The sequence below is a fragment of the Rhinopithecus roxellana genome, chromosome 14 (genome assembly GCF_007565055.1).
Source record: "Rhinopithecus roxellana isolate Shanxi Qingling chromosome 14, ASM756505v1, whole genome shotgun sequence".
Classification (NCBI taxonomy): domain Eukaryota; kingdom Metazoa; phylum Chordata; class Mammalia; order Primates; family Cercopithecidae; genus Rhinopithecus; species Rhinopithecus roxellana.
Window position 1 is genome coordinate 43,901,909 of NC_044562.1, and position 21,659 is coordinate 43,923,567.

At 38.0% G+C, this 21,659-nt stretch overlaps 1 protein-coding gene across 3 annotated transcripts in view; it reads left to right on the forward strand.

Moving 5' to 3' along the window:
• The window catches only part of HIBCH (3-hydroxyisobutyryl-CoA hydrolase), a 124,967-nt gene that overhangs the window by 70,711 nt on the left and 32,597 nt on the right, over positions 1–21,659 (forward strand). For all 3 annotated transcript variants that reach the window (XM_010379746.2, XM_010379747.2, XM_030916577.1), the window contains 4 exons: positions 3,611–3,756; positions 6,186–6,272; positions 9,590–9,648; positions 11,028–11,109. In XM_010379746.2, the coding sequence (XP_010378048.1) occupies positions 3,611–3,756; positions 6,186–6,272; positions 9,590–9,648; positions 11,028–11,109 (374 nt within the window). The remainder of the gene's footprint in view (positions 1–3,610; positions 3,757–6,185; positions 6,273–9,589; positions 9,649–11,027; positions 11,110–21,659) is intronic.

Below are 21,659 nucleotides of genomic sequence, written 5' to 3' on the forward strand. Positions count from 1 at the left end.
TCATGTTTCTTCTCTCTCTCTCTCACACACACACACACACACACACACACACACACACACACACACACACACACACACACAGAGTCCATTCCTAAGCTAAGTACTTAAAAGAGACACCCTGCAGATCTCCAGAGCTTTTTCTCTGCAGCTCTCTCTGCTCTGGTACTCTGTTCTGGGAATTCTAGCTGTCTTGGTTTCCCTAGACTCTTAGCTTCATCTTCTCAAATGAGGGACTATACTGGGCCTGGGAACTCACTCAAGGCATGAAGTTGGAGCTGTTCTAGGGTTTACCTTGCCTGTTTTCTGATATTCAGAGACCACTTTTCTTTATTGCTTGATGTTCAGTGTGTTGAAAACACTATTAATCCATATATTGTGTTTGTTTTTATAGTTGTTTCGGGTAGGGGGATAAGTCTGGTTCCTGTTACTCTATCATGTCCAAAGTGTAAGTCTCCCAGATAGCTACTTTAAATTGGATGATTAAAGATGCTCTCAGAGGAGTTGTCCTTTAAGCTGAGATTTGAATGACAAGAGTCAGCTGCATGAAGAACTGAGAGAAGAATATTGTGGCATTGAGAAAAGTTAGCTCAAGACCCTTAGGTAAGAATGAACTTGGCCTGTTAAAGGAACCAAATGGAGGCAATCTGTGTCTGAATCGAGGGCAGGAGTGATGTAACATGCTCTCAAAAGGATACATGGGGGCCTCTGGTGAGGAGTTAAGGTTTAAACCTAAATACGGAAATTTGTGGAAGAGTATAAAACAGGCAATGACATAATCTAGTTTGTATTTTAGTACCATGATTCTGGCTGCTTTGAGGATAATGGATTGTAGGGGTTGCAGAGTAGAAGCAGTGAGATTGGATAATAGGTTATTACATTAGTCTAGAGCTATATTGTCCAATACTGTATAGCCACTAGTCACAAGTGGCTTTTAAAATTTCAATATAAATTAATTAAACTTAAAGAAAACAAATTCAGTTCCTCAGTCACACCAGCCATATTCCAGGTATTTAATAGCTACATATGGCTAGTGACTATCTTATTGGACAGCAGAAATTGTAGATTTCGTCATTGTAGAAAGTTCTGTTGGACAGCATAGTCTGGAGAGATTTTGGCTTTGGAGTAGTGTGGAGGTATAGAGTTGAATAGAGTGAATAGATTTGAAACATGTTTTGGGCTTAACTGACTTGCTGGTATGATGAATCAGGAGTAACTCCAAGGTATTTAGCTTGTTCTACTTGATGGGTGAGGCTGATTAGGGAAGGAGCAGGTAGTTGGAGGTTTGTGAATCAATAGTTGTACTTTTGCCATGTTAAATGTGAGATACTTATTATCCATGTGTTCTGTTTAGGTGGCAGATTTAAGAGTTCGGTATTCAAGGGAAAATACATGACTGATTTCATAGTATATTATGCTTCTAGGGCCGCATAACAACATACCACAAACTTGGTGGCTTAAACAGCTGAAATTTTTTTTCTCACAGTTCTGGAGACTAAAAGGCTAAGATCAAGGTATCAGCAGATGGTTCTCTTGAGCCCTCTCTCCATGGCTTATAAACTGCTGCCTTCTTGCTCTGTCCTCATATGGCCTTTTCTCTGTTCACATGCATCCCTGGTATTTCTTCCTCCTCTTACAAGGACACCAGTCTTGTTGGATTAGGACCCCACCCTTATGACCTCACTTAACCTTAATTACCTCTTCAAAGGCCCTGCTTCCATATACAGTTACATCAGGGTTAGGGCTTCAACATAGGACTTTTTAAAGGGACACAATGCAGTCCATAGCAGGGAGTAATCAGCGTATAGATGCTATTTAAAGTCATAGGAGTTAAGGGAAATGTGTATGTAGGAAAGAAGAGATAGCCTAATATGGAGCTTAGGCGCAGTGAGCAAGAGGTCAAGCAGAGGAGGTGGTGTCAGTGAGGGAGACTGAAAAGAAGCAGAATTGGGGCAAGGGGGAAAAAAAGAGAGAATGTGGTACCCTGGAAGAGAAGAACGTGTTGTCAGGATGGAGCGTTTTTCCACTTGGGCAGCATGCTGCTAAGGCTGTGGGGCAGGAAAGAGTGTAGAATGTTAGGGAACTGAAAGAAGACCAGAGTGGCTGGAGTATAGGGAGTGAGTAGTAAGGGATGTAGTGGAAAAACTGGTAAGGGGCCTTGAAGACTTTGATAAAGGTGTTTGTTTTAATCCAGAAGAAATAGGCAGCCATGGGAGGGTTTTAAGCAGTGGAATGCAAGACTCTAGTAAGGATTTGTGTTTTAAAAAGATCAAATTTGGCTATTGTGTGGAGAACAGTTTAGAGGGGAAATCAATAAGATGTGATCACTGATGGGGATTAAGGGGATGGTGTGAGAAGGTGTCAAGGCTGGATGGTTGCATCCTTTATTGAGGTAGGTGATGCTGGAGGAAGATTGTGGGAATGGCACGGGGAGGTTATGAGTTTAACTTGAGACCTAGCTAGTTTGAGGTACTAAGAGATATTTCTGTTTACAGGAGCATGATGCTTTTTCTTTTAAGTCTAGAACCTTTTTGTAAAGTAGAACTGGAGAGAATTTTAGTGTTTGCATTTTTATCCCAACATAATTAAAGGAAACTTCAGAACAGATACATAAATTATAAAACCAGAGGGTCACAGTTGTTTAAGATCTTAAACACCCAAAGTAATATGCCGGTAACTACTTGTATATATGCTATTTTCTTTATTTTATTATTATTATTATATTTTATTTGACATGGAGTCTTGCTCTGTTGCCCAGGCTGGAGTGCAGTGGCGTGATCTCGGATCACTGCAACCTCTGCCTCCCGGGTTCAAGCGATTCTCCTGCCTCAGCCTCCCCAGTAGGTGGGATTACAGGCATGTGCCACCATGCCTGGCTAATTTTTGTAATTTTAGTAGAGATGGGGTTTCACCGTGTTGGCCAGGCAGGTCTCGAACTCCTGACCTCAGGTGATCTGCCCTTCTCGGCCTCCCGGCCTCCTAAAGTGCTGGGATTACAGGCGTGAGCCACGGTACCTGGCCTTATATGCTATTTTCAGTTGTTGCCAGTAGAGAATTTTAAAATACTGGTGGTTAAGAAAAAGGTAAATGCAAATGATTTTATTAGGTATAAACCTGTTCATTTAGTAGGACTCGTGGTTATTGCATCAGTATTTAAACATCTTGAATATTAGGTAATTGACTAAGTTTGGGAAATGATTTAAATGGTAATAATTTTGCTATAATAGGCCGTAGATTATATATTTTTTTCCTATGCTGATTTGGAAATAGTTTTTTGAAATTTTTACCTATTTTGGAGATTCTTCAAAAGTAAATCAGTGGTGAGAAAATTTAGGTAACATATACTTCTAATATACAAAACATTGTGTCGTCAAATACTTTACTGACTTCTATAGAAATGAGACATGAGGGTTTTGAAAAATACCCAAGTTAAGTTAGCATAGTTTATAGCAAGTCTTTTGTGATATTGATTGCACTGTATAGTACTTAGTTTAATAATATTTGTAATGTATATTCAAGCTCCAGAGATGGTTGTGTGATCTACAGCAAAGAGGTTATATTTATCTTTTTCATTTGAATCACGATTATCTCTTTTTGTTACATTTAATTACAGGACTGTTCCCCGATGTGGGTGGAGGTTATTTCTTGCCACGACTTCAAGGAAAACTTGGTTACTTCCTTGCATTAACAGGATTCAGACTAAAAGGAAGAGATGTGTACAGAGCAGGAATTGCTACACACTTTGTAGATTCTGAAAAGGTACTTTTTCGGATGTTTGCATTTTGTATTGTTGGAATAACAAGACAAAATAGTGCGTGGGAAGGTACAGTGGGTGGTTGAGATCCACAGACATTTGGTGAAATCGTGGTGTGAATCCTGGACCTGTTAGTTTATAGCTGTGTTACCTTGGAGAAAGTGCATAAGCTCTCTAATTCTGTTTCCTCATATGCAAACTGGAAATAATGATACCTGGATTCAGGGTTGGTACCTTCAGTGAGTATTTTTAAGTGAACAATTAGAGTCTTTTAAATAAAAAGTCATACCTACCTTAAGAAAATCTAATATGTACAAATCTAAATTTATATATAAAAAGATAGCCTTTATTTGAAGACATTTTGAAGGCTTCTTTTGGGTTATGAGTTTCCCTATGCATTGAAAGTAATTGCATTTGACTTTTCTGAAATACATCTGTTACAAGGAACACATGTTACTTATCTTTGCTTTTTAAAAAAAAAAAACAGCGTGGCCAATTTTCTCAGCACAGGATAACATAGTGGAAAAGAATATGTAAATAGTCTGAGTTTAAATCTTAACTGGAACTTAGCCTCTTTTGCCCCCCATTTTCCCATTTGCAGAATAGAGATGACGGTATTACATAGTCGTTGAAACTCCTTGTGTCACATGTGACGGAAGACCCAATTCAAGGTAGTTTTGCCTCAGAATTCCCAGCAAGAGACTTAGGATGTATTTTGCTTCACCTGGCTTAGTTCTCTCTGACTGAACTGGCTTATCTCATTCCTGAACCATATGAGTAGGTACAATATACCTTCTGGCCTATCCTAGGTAGTGCATGCTCTATCCTTGGATCTGTGGAGTAAAGTCAGCTTCCAAGGAAGCACATAGTCATCAGATGAATAGTTGATCTGAAGGGAGGGGTGTTTTAGGATATGGGAAGGAAAGCTATAAAAATTAAATTAGAAAATTTATGTTACATGCCTAGCCCAGTAACTGACGTATAGTAAACACTCCAAATTTAATTATTATTAATACTTTTAATGCAGTTTTATATTTTTAGAGGTGACCAGATTTTTCATTGAGAGTCCCTTTTTTTTCACAAAGGATGGCCCTTTTTATCCTTATATCTGTAACATTCTTCTGTTTTGGGTAAGGATGCCAGAGATTATACTGACAGTTGGACTATCATGTGAGTCCCCCCAAGGACGTTTTAAAAATGATGAAGATTTATTCTCACACGTCCTCTTTGGCCATTGAAGTAAAACAGCTGGATAGTATAAAAATGTACTGTTTGGTCACTAATAGAATTATCTTCACAAACTTTATAAATTGGCTGTGGAAATTTTTATGTTGATAAGCTTTGGTCTTGTTTCTCACACTGTTACAGATTCTGTAAAATGTATGAAGCATACAAAATTGAAGGTTGTCTCTGTACACTGTTATGAAGGCCTTCTGTCATGTTTGGCCGAAGATTCAGATCTTTGTGTTGTGGGGATCTTCAGTCACATTGAGTAGTCTCATGCTTCCCTTGAGCTATAACAGGAAGCAAACATGGGCATGCGATTATCCTGTCTGAAAGGGACACCCTTAATTACAGTGGAATTTAGTTTAGGATAAGAGAGAGCTGATGCATAACCCCTTTCTTTGTCAGTGTGTTCAATACTAGTATCTGCAATGAGTAGACAGACATCCTCAGGGCCTGTAGAGGATGTGAAAAAGAGGAATATACTTTGGGGATGCAATTAGAAGTGGGTACAAAAGATCAATAAACATCTCTCTCATCTGGCAGAGGTAAAGTGGTAAGTGTAAAAACAATACAAAGAAAATACTCAAAGAATTGAAAGGAGGAAGAGCTTACCTGTAAGAAAGGACTAGAAGCCTTTTCATAAAGGTTGCAAGACAGCCGGCCTTAAGGTGAGTATTATCAGGAAAAGGTATTGTCAGGTAAAGGAAACTTTTAATGAAATCACAGGGGCAATAAAGCGTTAACTATGTTTTGGGAACAGTAAAAAGTCCTATTTGGCTCAGTGTAGGGTAGATTAAGTGAGGGATTAGATGGAGAAATAAGTGAAGCTGCATTATAGTGTTGTGCGTTGACTGTGATAACCACTAATCATTTGTGGCAATTTTGGTTAAAATTAATTAAAAATAAAATAAAATTTATGATGTAGGTCTTTGGTTCCAAGTACTCAATAGACTGAGAGAAACAAAGATAAATGTCTCTATTTCTCCTCCTTAATTTCTTCCATCTTTTTTAATTCCTTTGAAGGCTATATTTGCTGTGTGGGAATACCTGTTCATTCAACTTAAGTCAAAATTTCTTTCAGTGATTCACCTGAAGAGAGAGCATCATAATTTAAAGTCAAGAATTCTAAAAAAGAAGATGAGATTTTATAAAACTTTCTGTTTCTATTGGATCTCAGATCTTTCCTTTTTTTCCCCCTCCCCTTTAGTTGGCCATGTTAGAGGAAGATTTGTTAGCCTTGAAATCTCCTTCAAAAGAAAATATTGCATCTGTCTTAGAAAATTACCATACAGAGGTAATCTTGTTAATATTCTAACCTCAGGTTTTAATTCATGGAGAGGGGAAGTGATTTAAAAACTGGCAATTGGTGAATATTATAGTTTGTAAATATAAATAAATGTACTAAGGATTTATTTAAAGCATGGTGGAAGAATCAGTGCTTCACAGTTGTTAGTATAGCCAGCTAATAAGATGACTTCTTTCCTGTGCAGCTGCATAGCTGTCTTCCCACTGCTGGTTAACTTCAGTGCATAGCCTTGTGATCAATCTTTGCAAAGGTTTTGGCATTTCTGTAAAAGGTGTTCAATGTTAACACTATTTGTGGAGCTGCAAACTCTTGACATTTATGTATATTTAATAAAGTATATTGCGGCATGTATTTTTAATTCCTTACTTACGTTGTCTGACTTAAATTTTCTTGTAAGAGCCAAGAATCTTTAAAAACACTCTATAACTTCTAGTTAAACGTGATTGAATACATGCTGCCTCCTAAAACACCATTCAAAATTGTAATAAGTGAAGAAAAAAGGCACAAACCCACAAAGACAAGTAGAACAGAAGAGGAGACAGTGGCAGACATGAGATGTTAGTATTTTGGAAGCTTGAAATCAGCAGGATGAGTGCTGCTAACTTAAACCAAAGAACTCTGAAGGCCAGTAAGAAGTCAGCTGATTCTTGCTGTAGACCCTTTAAAAGGGACCAAGTCCCTCTGAAGACTGGGGTGTAGAATGGGGCAGAAAAACAGGAGGATTTACTCTAAGTTTTTTTTTTTTTTTTTGAAACAATCTAGCTCTGTCACCCAGGCTGGAGCGTAGTGGCGCAATCTCGGCTCATGGCAACCTCCGCCTTCCAGATTCAAGTGATTCTCATGCCTCAGCCTCCTGAGTAGCTAGGATTACAGGCGTGCGCCACCATGCCCAGCTAATTTTTATATTTCAGTAGAGACAGGGTGTCACCATGTTGGCCAGGCTGGTTTTGAACTTGTGACCTCAAATGATCCAACTCCCTTGGCTTCCCAAAGTGCTGGGATTACAGGCATGAGCACTGGGCTGGGCCCCTCCACAAGTCTTCTTGTACAACTAAGAGTAGCTATCTTTCAGTAGCCTGGCAGAAGAGTAGAGACTTACTCCTTAGAGAAACCAAATCAGGCAGGTCTAGCTGACAGTAGAGATTGGCGAAGTACTGTACTGAAGAGAGGTGAGACATACTGAATTGGAAGACCTCTGTCCCTTTTCCCTAGTTGGCTTGCAGAACCGCTGCATCCCACCCCACTCCTAAGTGATACATTGGAAGAAAAAAAACCCCATAGACATTGAAATTAATGGATCCCTTAACACATCTTGCCTGATCATCTTACAGTGTATCATACAATTGAGAATCCCATAACTGCAATTGACATTAGACACAAAGCTTCCTAATTTTAGTGCTTTGCATAGAAAAACAAATATTCCTAGGCCGAAACAAACAACAAAGGCACTGGAAGGAAACAGTTAATGCAAGAAGAAGGAAACTTAAAAAGACAAACACCAATCTATAACTGTTATCTTGAGATAAGACCTCAGATAATCTGAATTTGGTTCCACACCATGGCAATAAAACTAGTCACGTGAATGTTTTGGTTTTCCAGCAGTCATAAAAACTTTTACACTGTACTGTAGTGTGTTGAGTATGCATCATTTCTAAACACAGGTACATATCTTACTAATTTATAATTATAAAATAATTTGGCTAAAAATACTAATGATCATCTGAGTTTTCAGTGAGTCATAATTGTTTTGCTGCTGGAGGGCCTTGCCTAGATGTTGATGGCTACTGGCTGACCTTGGTACTGGTTATGCCTGTAAAATTTTTAAAATGATAACAAAAGTGGGAAATAAAAAACCCAGAACAGATGAAAATCCTTGGTTGAGGAAAACTCTAACAGAAAAGGATAATGAAATAGAAAGGGAGAGAATGGAAAACTAGAGGTATTATTCCAAGAGGTCCAAAATCTAATTATTAGGAATTCATAATAGAGAAGATAGAGGGGAGGAAATATTTAGAGAAATAGTACCAAAATAATTACCCAGAACTGAAGAACATGAGTACAGATTGGCGGGGCCACCAAGTACTTGGTGGAGAGAATATGAATACAGAGCGCATGAGGATTTCACTTGTTTTTATCAGAGCATTTGATAGTCTCCTGCTGTTGAATTGAGTAAACATGGGATGAATTATGGTTTGTGGAGGTTGACAGGCTTATCAAAGAGTTCTACTAAATATATAGGAGTTAGTTTGTGGGGAAGTCATCTTAGACTTATTCAGTATTTTTCGCAAGTGATTTGGAGACATTTTGATCAAGTTGATTTAGAACTAAGAAAAATAAATTAGGAAAAAGAATATGGATGAAAAAACAACCCTTAGAGTTTAGAGTGATCTGCTCAGTAGTAGCAATGTGAAATTTAAAAAAGATAAGTGCAAATCTTGTGTTTTAACCCAAAGTACTAAATTCATTAAGTACAGAGTAGAAGAAACAGGCTACATGGCACAGGTTAAAAAAAAAAAAAGTCTTATATAATTGGAGCTTAGTGTGAATCAGTTGCAATCATAGGCCTGTCTCAACACTAACTCAAGAGTTAGTCCAGTTAAGAAAAGTATATCCAAAGCAATCAAGGGCCTGCAGAACCCTCTTGTACTTTGCTACCATCCAGCCACACCTGCAGCTAAGATAAGTGTCCTGTACTTGGAAGAATGACCTTGATAAACTGGAACTTGACCATAAGAAGGACCTGGATCATGAGGGGACACAAAATTGTGTCATGTGAGAAGTGGTTAAGGTGAAAGAGATTAACTAGAACTATAAACATGGTAGCATTGGGTTTTGTTCCAGAATTAACAACAGAAACCTAATTACTCAGTTGTTCCAGCATTTGTGAGCTCCTTCTTGAGAGGTGCTGTTTTCTCTCCCTGAAGGTCAGAGCTGTAGGCATATGGTGGGAATTTCTGACTAGGATGGAAATTTGGGCAGGTTGACCTTTCAGGTGCCTTACAATCCTTAAATTCACAGATATATTTTAGTGATAATGTATTAAATGTAATAGTGGTTACATATATTTATACATGTAAATGATAATACTAAAACATTTTTGCTGTTGATACTTTTAAGAGCTAGTCTAGAGTTCTACGTGCTGTCTGAATTTTGATCATACAGTGGTAGTTATTCATGATACAGTTAGATGTAATTTGACTGAAAGTGACAAGTGACAATCTTTCACAAAGGTATCATTAAATATGAATTTTTAAGGATTAAAAAATTGTGTTCAAAGTTATTAAAAAATTTTTCTTTTCAAACAGTCTAAGATTGATCGAGACAAGTCTTTTATGCTTGAGGAACACATGGACAAAATAAACAGGTACCTAAAAAGAGATATCAGTTATATATTCCTTTGGAAAGACTATGTTAAAATGAATTTGCTAACATTGTAATTACCATTTTAATTACACTGTGTTTGTTAGTGCACTGAATTCTGAGATCAGATAGTATAGAGTTTTCTTTCCTTCCTTTCCTTTCCTTTTTTCTCTTTTTTCTTTTCCTTCTCTTTTCTTTCTTTCCTTTCTTTTCTTTTTCTTTTCCTTTTTCTTTTTTCTCTTCTCTTCTCTTCTCTTCTCTTCTCTTCTCTTCTCTTCTCTTCTCTTTTCTCTCCCCTCCCCTCCCCTTCCCTCCCCTCCCCTCCCCTCCCCTCTCTCTCTTGTCCTGTTCTGTCCTGTCCTGTCGCTCTGTCCCCTGGCTGGAGTGCAGTGGTACAATCTCTGCTCACTGCAACCTCCGCCTTCCGGGTTCAAGCAATTCTTATGCCTCAACTTCCTGAATAGCTGGGACTACAGGCACCTGCTACCATGCCTGGCTAACTTTTGTATTTTCAGTAGAGATGGGGTTTTGCCATGTTGACCAGGCTGGTCTCCAACTCCTGATCTAAGGTGATTCGTCCTCCTCGACTTCTCAAAAGTGCTGGGATTGCAGGCGTGATGCCTGGCCAGCATAGGGCTTTTTTTCACTTACCTTTGAAAGTAGCTTCTTTCCCTCTCTTTCTGGGTGAAATAAATTCATTATATTTAAGTCATCTACCATGAGAATTCATCTTAGTACAAAATACTTTTTTTTTTTTTTAAAGTGGGGAAAGAGCAGCTAGAAAATAATAATTGAATTAACTTTTATTTTTGTAAATTCATCTTCTCTGAAGATCTTAACAAGCTGAACAGCAAAAAGATTTTGTGCAGTGATTTGAATTTGTGTTTGTGCAAAATATCTTTTTAAGTGGGGAAGAGAAGCTAGAAAATAATAATTGAATTAACTTTTACCTTTTTAAATTCATCTTCTCTGAAAGTCTTGACAAGCCGCTCAGCAAAAAAGGTTTTGTGCAGTGATTTGAGAGATTGACAGACTGGCTTTGGGAAACAAGAGGAGGAAAAGTATTAGAGAATAAGACAACCATCTCTACAATTTAGAAGCATCGATGTTTCATTGTTGAATTATCTCTTTACATGGAAATATAATAGATGCAAAAATGCAAAAGAAAAAATAAAATTTAGATTTTATTTTGTTAGTGAAGGTAGACTGCAAATGCTACCCAGGGAAGCAGTGCTCTCTTTCTTTTTACGTCCTATTAAAGAGGTTAGACAATTCTTCATTATTGAACTAGAGGTGGGGGAAAGCCTATGTTCAGATTCATCAGTATGTTAGAAACAGGAAATCACTTACACATTGGTGAAGTCACATTTCGTTTTTTTATAGTTGTTTTTCAGCCAATACCGTGGAAGAAATTATTGAAAACTTAAAGCAAGATGGTTCATCTTTTGCCCTGGAGCAATTGAAGGTAATATTGGAATCCTTTCTGCCCTGACTGAACACAGTGAAGTCCGGTGACAGGGAAGCCTCTCTAAGGGGGTATTCGTGCTCCATTGGTGGTGACATAGCCCACACATTGTGTGTTCTTTTTTCCCAAATTTAGGTGAGCTTCAGAAATCAATTCCACTAACCTTGACCTAAATCCAAGTGCCATGTCTACCTGCTGGTCGTTGAGGGCAAAGCCGATCTAGTTTTATCTCCTTTGAATGTAACAGAGGACTTTAGTAAGCATGCTTCATTTCCAAATAGTTCTCCTTGTCCTGTGGAGGAAGGTTTTTAGGGACACTTTAATTAGAAGGGCTGAGTCACTGGAGAATAGTCACCTTATGATACATTGCAATTGTGACATCGATCTATAAATTCTACTTAATATGGTCTTTCTAAACAGGAAGTTTAATTAAAAAGTGATGTTTTTAAACAAGTGAGAGACTCCATCTCTTGCCATAGGTGAGTCTTATGTAGTGTTTCTGTGTTAGGTACACTTTGATCTTTTTGACACATAACTGTTAGCAGAAGAGCCATTTTTGTATAAATGTGTACATACTAGGTATTGACATTCATGGACCTCTAGTATGATTATGAAACTTGGAATATTTCAGATTTCTAGACAAAGGAAAGAAAAGGTATGTTTCCTTTTACTTAAAAGGTGTTTTAGCTTGTCTTCATCTGATTGCATTTTTCATATATATATATATAAATTACTTTAAGCTCTACATCATGATTCCATAATGTTTTTCTGTTTATAGATGTAATCATAGCATTTCAGTTGTCAAGAAACATATTGAGAAAAAATTTTAATAGTCTTACCTGTAAAGGTGAAAATATTTCCTCCATTGTCACTGTATTTTTTTGTTTGTTTTCCTTTTTTTGAGACAGAATCTTGCCCTGTTGCCCAGGCTGGAGGACAGTGGTGCAATCACAACTCACTGCAGCCTCAGCCTCCCAGGCTCAAGCAATCCTCACACCTCAGCCTCCTGAGTAGCTGGGACTATGGGTGTGTGCCACCACGCCTGGCTAATTTTTTGTATTTTTTTGTAGAGACAAGGTTTCACCATATTGGCCAAGCTGGTCTCGACCTCCTGGGCTCAAGTGGTTCACCCACCTCTGCTTCCCAGAGTGCTGGGATTACAGGCGTGAGCCACCACACCGGGCCTTTTACTGTATTCTTAGGGGGGAAATCCAAAATTAATTTGTCCCATGGGATCTTATACAGTATTAGAATTTTATTAAACTTTCAAGGATAGGCATAAATTAGAGCAGGTAGACCAGCCATTTATTTCCCTAACTCACAAAAGTAGATTGTTATTGTTAACAACTTCCAGGAATGTTTGCATAGATAGGCATTTTGTAATTCAAGGAATCGGACTTTAAGTTGGTGTATTAGGGTTCTCTGTAGGGAAAGAACTAATGGCAGATATGTATATAAAGGGGAGTTTATTAAGTATTAACCTGCATGATCACAAGGTCCCACAGTAGGCTGTCTACAAACTTGAGGAGCAAGGAAGACCAGTCTGAGTCTCAAAACTGAAGAACTTGGGGTCTGATATTCAAGGGCAGGAAGCATCCAGCATGGGAGAAAGATATAGGCTGGGAGGCTAGGCCGGTCTCTCCTTTTCACATTTTTCTGCCTGCTTTATATTCTCTGGCAGCTGATTAGTTTGTGCCCATCAGATTAAGGGTGGATCTGCCTTGTCCAGCCCACTGATTCAAATGTTAATCTCTTTTGGCAACACCCTCAGAGACACACTCAGGATCGATACTTTGTATCCTTCAATCCAGTCAGGTTGACACTCGGTATTCACCATCACAAGTCCACCCCTTGTCAACTTGAACCCATACACATCTCCTGAGGCTTCTAATAAAGACAATAGTAAGGTCATAATTATGCCTAACATAATGCAACTATCCTTTGTACAACCAGAAACGCACCAATTCCCAACCCAAATACTATTACATAAAGTTAGCAGTACTTAAATGCCAATATGAAGTCAGTAAATCTTTGTCACGTGATAAAGGAAAAGGAAATAAAGATATTTTCTTAGTACAAGTATATACATGCACAAACATGTTTTTAGCAAAAGATGGAGGAAACACTCATGACAATTATAGTCTCCATTTCTGCAGCTGATCACATGGTCATAACTAGTATTGATGACTACCTCCTCCTACTACCCATTCTGTATTCACTTTGTCTGCAGCAAGCACCTCACATCAACAAAAAGGACACCCATACAAAAAAACCCCATTCAGAAGCCATCAGCATCAAAGATCAAAGGTAAATAAACACACGAAGATGAGGAAAAGCCAGTGCAACAATGCTGAAAATTCCAAAAACCGTAATGACTCTTCTCTTCCAAATGATTACAATTCCTCTCCAGCAAGGGCACAAAACTGGATGGAAATGAGTTTGATGAATTGACAGAAGTAGGCTTCAGAAGGTGTATAATAACAAACTCCTCTGAGCTGAAGGAGCTTGGTCTAACCCAATGCAAGGAAGCTAAGAACTTTGATAAAAGGTTACAGGAACTGCTAACTAGAATAACCTGTTTAGAGAAGAACATAAATCTTGAAGAACAAGTATCAATAATCGAATCAATCAAGCAGAAGAAAGGATATCAGAGATTGAAGATCAACTTAAATAAAATGTGAAGACAAGATTAGAGAAAAAAGAATGAAAAGGAGTGAACAAAGCCTCCAAGAAATATGGGACTATGTGAAAAGACCAGACCTACGATTGATTGGTGTACCTGAAAATGACAGGAGAATGGAGACAAGTTGGAAAACACACTTCAGGATATTGTGCAGGAGAACTTCCCCAATCTTAGCAAGACAAGCCAACATTCAAATTCAGGAAATACAGAGAACACCACAAAGATACTCCTTGAGAAGAGCCATGCCAAGACACATAATCTTCAGATTCTTCAAGGTTGAAATGAAGGAAAAAATGTTAAGGGCAACCAGAGAGAAAGGTAGGGTTACCTACAAAGGAAAGCCCATCAGACTAACAGCAGATTCCTGTGCAGAAACCTTACAATCAGAAGAGAGTGGGGGCCAATATTCAATATTCTTGAAGAAAAGAATTTTCAACCCAGAATTTCATATCCAGCCAAACTAAGCTTCATAAGTGAAGGAGAAAGGAAATCCTTTCCAGACAAGCAGATGCTGAGGGATTTTGTCACTACCAGGCCTGCACTGCAATAGCTCCTGAAGGAAGCACTAAATATGGAAAGGAAAAACTGGTACCAGCCACTGCAAAAACATACCAAATTATAAAGACCACCAACACTATGAAGAAACTGCATCAACTAATGGGCAAAATAACCCACTAGCATCATGATGACATGATCAAATTCACACATAATAATATTAACCTTAAATGTAAATGGGCTAAATGCACCAATTAAAAGACACAGACTAGCAAATTGGATGAAGAGTCAAGACCCATCAGTGTGCTGTATTCAAGTGACCCATCTCACATGCAGAGACACATATAGGTTCAAAATAAAGGGATGGAGGAATATTTACCAAGCAAATGGAAAGCAAAAAAGCAGAGGTTGCAATCCTAGTCTCTGATAAAATAGACTTTAAACCAAAAGCAATAAAAAAAGACAAAGGCATTACATAATGGTAAAGGGATCAATGTAACAAGAAGAGCTAACTATCCTAAATATAGATGCATCAATACAGGAGCACCCAGATTCATAAAGCAAGTTTTTAGAGACCTACAAAGAGACTTAGACTCCCAGAGAATAATACTGGGAGACTTTAACCACCCTACTTTCAATATTAGATCAATGAGACAGAAAATTAACAATGATATTCAGGACTTGAACTCAGTTCTGGACCAAGTGGACCTAATAGACAACTATAGAACTCTCTACGCCAAGTCAACATAATATACATTATTTTCAGTACCACATAGCACTTATTCTAAAATCAACTGTATAATTGGAAGTAAAACACTCCTCAGCAAATGCGAAAGAACGGAAATCATAACAAACAGTCTCTCAGACCACAGTGCAATCACATTAGAACTCAGGATTAAGAAACTCACTCAGAACCACAAAATACATGGAAAGTGAACAACCTACTCCTGAATGACTACTGAGTAAATAACGAAATTAAGGCAGAAATAAATTATTTGAAACCATTGAGAACAAAGACACAATGTACCAGAATCACAACACAGCTAAAGCAGTGTTTAGAGGGAAGTTTATAGCACTAAATACCCACATCAGAAAGTGGAAAAGATCTAAAATCGACACCCTTACATCACAGTTAAAAGAACTAGAGAAACAAGAGCAAACAAATTCAAAAACTAGCAGAAGACAGGAAATAACTAAGCAGAACTGAAGGAGATAGAGACACAAAAAAACCCTTCAAATAATCAATCCAGGAGCTGGATTTTGAAAAGATAAACAAAATAGACCACTAGCCAGGCTAATAAGAAAAGAGAGAAGACTCAAATAGACACGATAAAAAAATGATAAAGGGGATATCACCACTGATCCCACAGAAATACAAACTACCATCAGAGAATGCTGTAAACACCTCTCCACAGATAAACTAGAAAATCTAGAAGAAATGGATAAATTCCTGGACACATACACCTTCCCAGGACTAAACCAGGAAGAAGTCGAATCCCTAAATAGACCAATAGCAAGTTCTGAAATTGAGGCAGTAATTAATGGCCTACTAACCAAAAAAAGCTCAGGACTAGACAGATTCACAGCTGAATTCTGCCAGAGGTACAAAGAGGAGCTGGTGCCATTCCTTCTGAAAATATTCCAAACAATACAAAAAGGGGGACTTCTTCCTAACTCATTTTATGAGGCCAGCATCATCCTGATACCAAAACCTGGCAGAGACACAAGGGTAAAAAAAATATTTCAAGGCCGGGTGCGGTGGCTCACGCCTGTAATCCCAGCACTTCAGGAAGCTGAGGCGGGCAGATCACCTGAGGTCCGGAGTTCGAGACCAGCCTGACTAACATGGAAAAGCCCCATTTCTACTAAAAATACAAAATTAGCTGGGCTTGGTGGCACATGCCTGTAATCCCAGCTACTCGGGAGGCTGAGGCAGGAGAATTGCTTGAACCTGGGAGGCAGACGTTGTGGTGAGCCGAGATTGCCCCATTGCACTCCATCCAGCCTAGGCGACAAGGCAAAACTCTGTCTTGAAAAAATATATATATATGTATATATATAAAAATAGGCCAATATCCCTGATAAACATCAGTGTGAAAACATTCAATAAAATACTGTCAAACATAATCCAGGGTCACATCAGAAAGCTTATCCACCACCAATCAAGTCGGCTTCATCCCTGGGATGCAAAGCTGGTTCAACATAAGCAAATCAATAAATGTAATCCATCACATAAACAAAACCAGTGACAAAAACCGCATGATTACAATAGATGCAGAAAAGGCGTTCAATAAAATTGACCCCTTCGTGTTAAAAACAATGAATAAACTAGGTATTATGGAACATATCTCAAAAAATAAGAGCTGTTTATGACAAACCCACAGCCAGTATCATACTGAATGGGCAAAAGCTGGCAGCATTCCCTTTGAAAACCGGCACAAGACCAGAATGCCCTCTCTCACCACTCCTACTCAGCATAGTATTGGAAGTTCTGGCCAGGGCAATCAGGCAAGAGAAAGAAAGAAAGGGTATTCAAATAGGAAGCGAGGAAGTCAAATTGTCCCTGTCTGCAGATGATATGATTGTATATTTAGAAAACCTCATTGTGTCAGCCCCAAAACTCCTTAAGCTGATAAGTTCAACAGAGTCTCAGGATACAAAATCAATGTGCAAAAATCACAAGCATTCCTATATACCAATAATAGCCAAATCATGAGTGAACTTCCATTCACAATTGCTACAAAGAAAATAAAATAGGAATACAGGACGTGAAGGCTGGGCACGGTGGCTCACACTTGTAATCCCAGCACTTTGAGGGGTGAGATGGGCAGATCACCTGAGGTCAGGAGTTCAAGACCAGCCTGGCCAACATGGTGAAACCTTGTCTCTATTAAAAATACAAAAATTAGCTGGGTGTGGTGGCTCATGCTTATAATCCCAGCTACTCAGGAGGCTGAGGCAGGAGAATCACTTGAGCCCGGGAGGTGGAGGTTGCAGTGACCTGAGACTGTACCATTGCATTCCAGCTTGGGCAGAGGAGGGAAACTCTGTCTAAAAAACAAAACAAAAGCAAAAACAAAAAAGGAGAACTGCAAATCACTACTCAAGGAAGTAAGAGAGGACACAAATGGATAAACATTCTATGCTTATGGATAGGAAGAATCAATATCATGAAAATGTCCATACTGCCCAAAGTAATGTTTAGATTCAGTGCTATTCCCATTAAGCTACCATTGACTTTCTTCACAGATCTAGAAAAAATTACTTTAAATTTCATATGGAATCAAAATAGAGTCCGTATACTGAAGAGAATCCTAAGCAAAAAGGACAAAGTTGGAGGCATGCTACCTGACTTCAAACTATACTACAAGGCTAGAGTAACCAAAACAGCATGGTATAGTGGTACGAACACATATAAATAGACCAATGGAACAGAACAGAGACCTCAGAAATAACACCACACACCTACAACCATCTGATCTTCAACAAACCTGACAAAAACAAGCAGTGGGGAAAGGATTCCATATTTAATAAATGTTGTTGGGAAAATTGGCTAGCCATATGCAGAAAACTGAAATTGGACCCCTTCCTTACACTTTATACAAAAATTAATTCAAGATGGATTAAAGACCTAAACATAAGACCTAAAACCATAAAAACTCTAGAAGAGAACCTAGGCAATACCATTCAGAACATAGTCATGGGCAAAGACTTAATGACTAAACCACCAAAAACAATTGCAACAAAAACCAAAATTGAGAAATAGGATCTAATTAAATTGAAGAGCTCTGTGCAGCAAAAGAAACACTCATCAGAGTGAACAGGCAACTCACAGAATGGAAGAAAATTTTTGCAGTCTATCCATCTGACAAAGATCTAATATCCAGAACCTACAAGATTCTTAAATTTACAAGAAAAAACCCCATCAAAAAGTGGATGAAGGATGTGAACAGACACTTCTCAAAAGAAGACATTTATGGCTGGGCGTGGTGACTCAACGCCTGTAATCCCAGCACTTTGGGGGGCCATGGCTGGCAGATCACGAGGTCAGGAGTTCAAGACCAGCCTGACTGATATGATGAAACTGCATCTCTACTAAAAATACAAAAATTAGCCAGGCATGGTAGTGCACGCCTATAATCCCAGCTACTGTGGAGGCTGAGGCAGGAAAATTGCTTGAACCCGGAAGGCAGAGGTTGCAGTGAGCCAAGATTGCCCTACTGCCCTCCAGCCTGGGTGACAAGAGCAAGACTCTATCTAAAACAAAGACATTTACGTGGCCAACAAACATACGAAAAAAAGTTCATCATCACTGATCATTAGAGAAATGCAAATCAAAACCACAGTGAGATAACCATCTCACACCAGTTAGAATGGAGATCATTAAAAAGTCGGGAAACAACAGATACTGGCGAGGATGTGGAGAAATAGGAACGCTTTTACACTGTTGGTAGGAGTGTAAATTAGTTCAACCATTGTGGAAGACAATGTGGCAATTCCTCAAGGATCTAGAACCAGAAATACCATTTGACCCAGCAATCCCTTTCCTGGGTATACACCCAAAGGATTATAAATCATTCTACTATAAAGACACATGCACACATGTGTTTATTGCAGCACTATTTATAATAGTAAAGACCTGGATCCAACCCAAATGCCCATCAGTGAGAGACTGGATAAAGAAAATGTGGCATATATATGCCATGGAATACTATGTAGCTGTGAAAAAAAGAATGAGTTCATGTCCTTTGCAGGGACATAGATGAAGCTGGAAACCATCATTCTCGGTAAACTAATACAAGAACAGAAAACCAAACACCGCATGTTCTCACTCATAAGTGGGAGTTGAACAGTGAGAACATATTGACACAGGGAGAGGAACATCGCACACTGGGGCCTGTCAGGGTAAGGGGCAAAGGGAGGGAGAGCATTAGGACAAATACCTAATACTTGCGGGGTTAAAACCTAGATGACAGGTTAATGGGTGCAGCAAACCACCATGGCACGTGTATACCTATGTAACAAACCTACACGTTCTGCATATGTATCCCAGAACTTAAAGTATGTGTGTGTGTTTACATGTATATATATATGAACTTAAAGTGTGTGTGTGTGTGTATATATATATATGAACATGGGGCACCTAGAATTACACATTGCCCCAAGAATGCAGTTTGGCAGTTTCTTATAAAGTTAAACTTACCAAGACCCAACAGCCCCACTCTGTGAGATTTATCCAAGAAAGTGTAAACATGAATCCACACAAATGCTTGTATTTACAAGTTCATTGGAACTTTGTTCATAATAGCCAAAATCTAGAAACAGCTGAATGCATATTAATTACTGAATGAATGAACTTATTGTAATTTATTTATACAATGGAATACTACTCTAAGAAGGAATGAGCTACTGATACAACATGATAAATCTTGGAAGCAGTATGTCAACAAAAGATGGTGTATGCAAAGGACCACTCCTTGTATGGCTTTGTTTTTATGAAATTCTAGAAAAGATAAAAGTATTTGAATAGAAAACAGATCAATTGCCAGGGGGTAAGGAGAACTCTTTGGGGTGTTAGAAATGTTCTATATCTTGATTGTGGGGATAATTATACAACTGTATACACTTATCAAAACTCATAGAACTATGCACTTAAGCTAAGTGAATTGTATTATATATAACTAACATCAGTAGAACTATTTAAAAAATAAAATGACATAGTAACAGTTTGACCTATAGATGTATGCATTATATTTGCTGAATATACCCATTATAATATACCATTTATTGCTACTAATAAGAGCAGTTTAATGCCAGTGTTGATGGATACATTGTGCTTTGGGGAAAGCATATGATAAAGGGAAAAATGCATCAGTTATATGTAGACAAGAAGAGAAAACAGTTTTCTAGTTCACTGATGGGCCTTAGTGACCTTTAAATGCTATCACTGGCATTTAGGAAACATAAAATAGTAGTACTTGCATCTTTAGATAGTATCTTTTCATTTTATATAAATTCTTAATGTCTTTAAGAAGTTACCAGAAAAGTCTTAAGATCAGGTTGCAAAAGGCAGCCTTCTTGCACTAGCTCTAAACCTTTTATTATAAGATACAAAAAAGAATGTTAGTACCATGTTTTGAAGGTCTGTTTTGATCTTTGTATAGTAATATGACGTTTCAGATTGGTGAAAATATACTAAAAAATAGAAATACTTCTGTGAAACTGAACTAGTTAGTGAAATAGACATTAACTTGTTCTTGTTTAAGTATTTTGTATTTGTATCAGTTTATTGTCAGTCAGAACACTTCTGGAAATGATTTATAGATATATGTATATAAGGTATAAGATGATTACTTAGAAAAATATTTACAATTAAAAGCAGAACGTAACTCTTAAATATGGTTGATTTAAACTAGTTTAAAAAATTAAAGACCATTTAACAGAGTGTAATAGAGCTTTTGTCGCTTGGTTTTAATATAACAGATGATATGACTTGTTATTAAAATACTTGTGAATTAAATTTGACCTTCAGCTTAGTTTCATTTAACCCTGAGGACAAATGCCAAGAGACATTTCCCATATAAACCTTACAGCAACACAACACAGCTCCAGATCTTTAGTGGCAATATTGTAAAACACCTTAAAATGGCAGTGTTACTCCATGAAGGTCTGTGCACCTCTGTCTGCTTGTCTCCATTCTATTATGTGTCTTTTTCTCTCAACCTTTTACCTTTTTGCTTTATTGAGTGATATCTAGCACACACCATTAACTCCTGGAAGCTTGCTTAACCCTTATCTCCTGGCACCTATGACAGAGTATTTACGTGGTAGGTATGATGAATGAATGAATGGGTAAGGTGCCATAGCAGCCTCTGAAGTATGAAAATGACAATCCAGTATCTGTTCTCAGGGAGTTGGCAATCTAGTGAAACACACATATAAATGAACAATTACAATGCAGTGTGGCAAGTGCTGCTAAAATAGAGGCACAAATTATTATGGATGTCCATAGAACGATGGACGGATTCTGAGAGGCCTCATGAGGAAGTGAAATCTGAGCAAAGTCTAAAAGATGAAAGTGAGTTGCCAGGTGCCAAAGGGTATTCCGGAGAGAATACCACATACACAAATGTTTGGAAAGTGCAGAGCAAGGAACAAGGAGTAACATACCAGGAAATATGGCCAAAAAGATGACGGGGCAGATCGTAATGGTCCTTATATTATACTTAACTGCTTGAATTCTGTGAGTTTTTTCCGAGTATGCGTATTTTAAGAACTCACATTTTTAAAGTGTAACATACAGAAAAATACAGAAATCATGTATGTATACCTCAATATTTTTTCACATGAACATAAGAAATGTTGGAGGCCG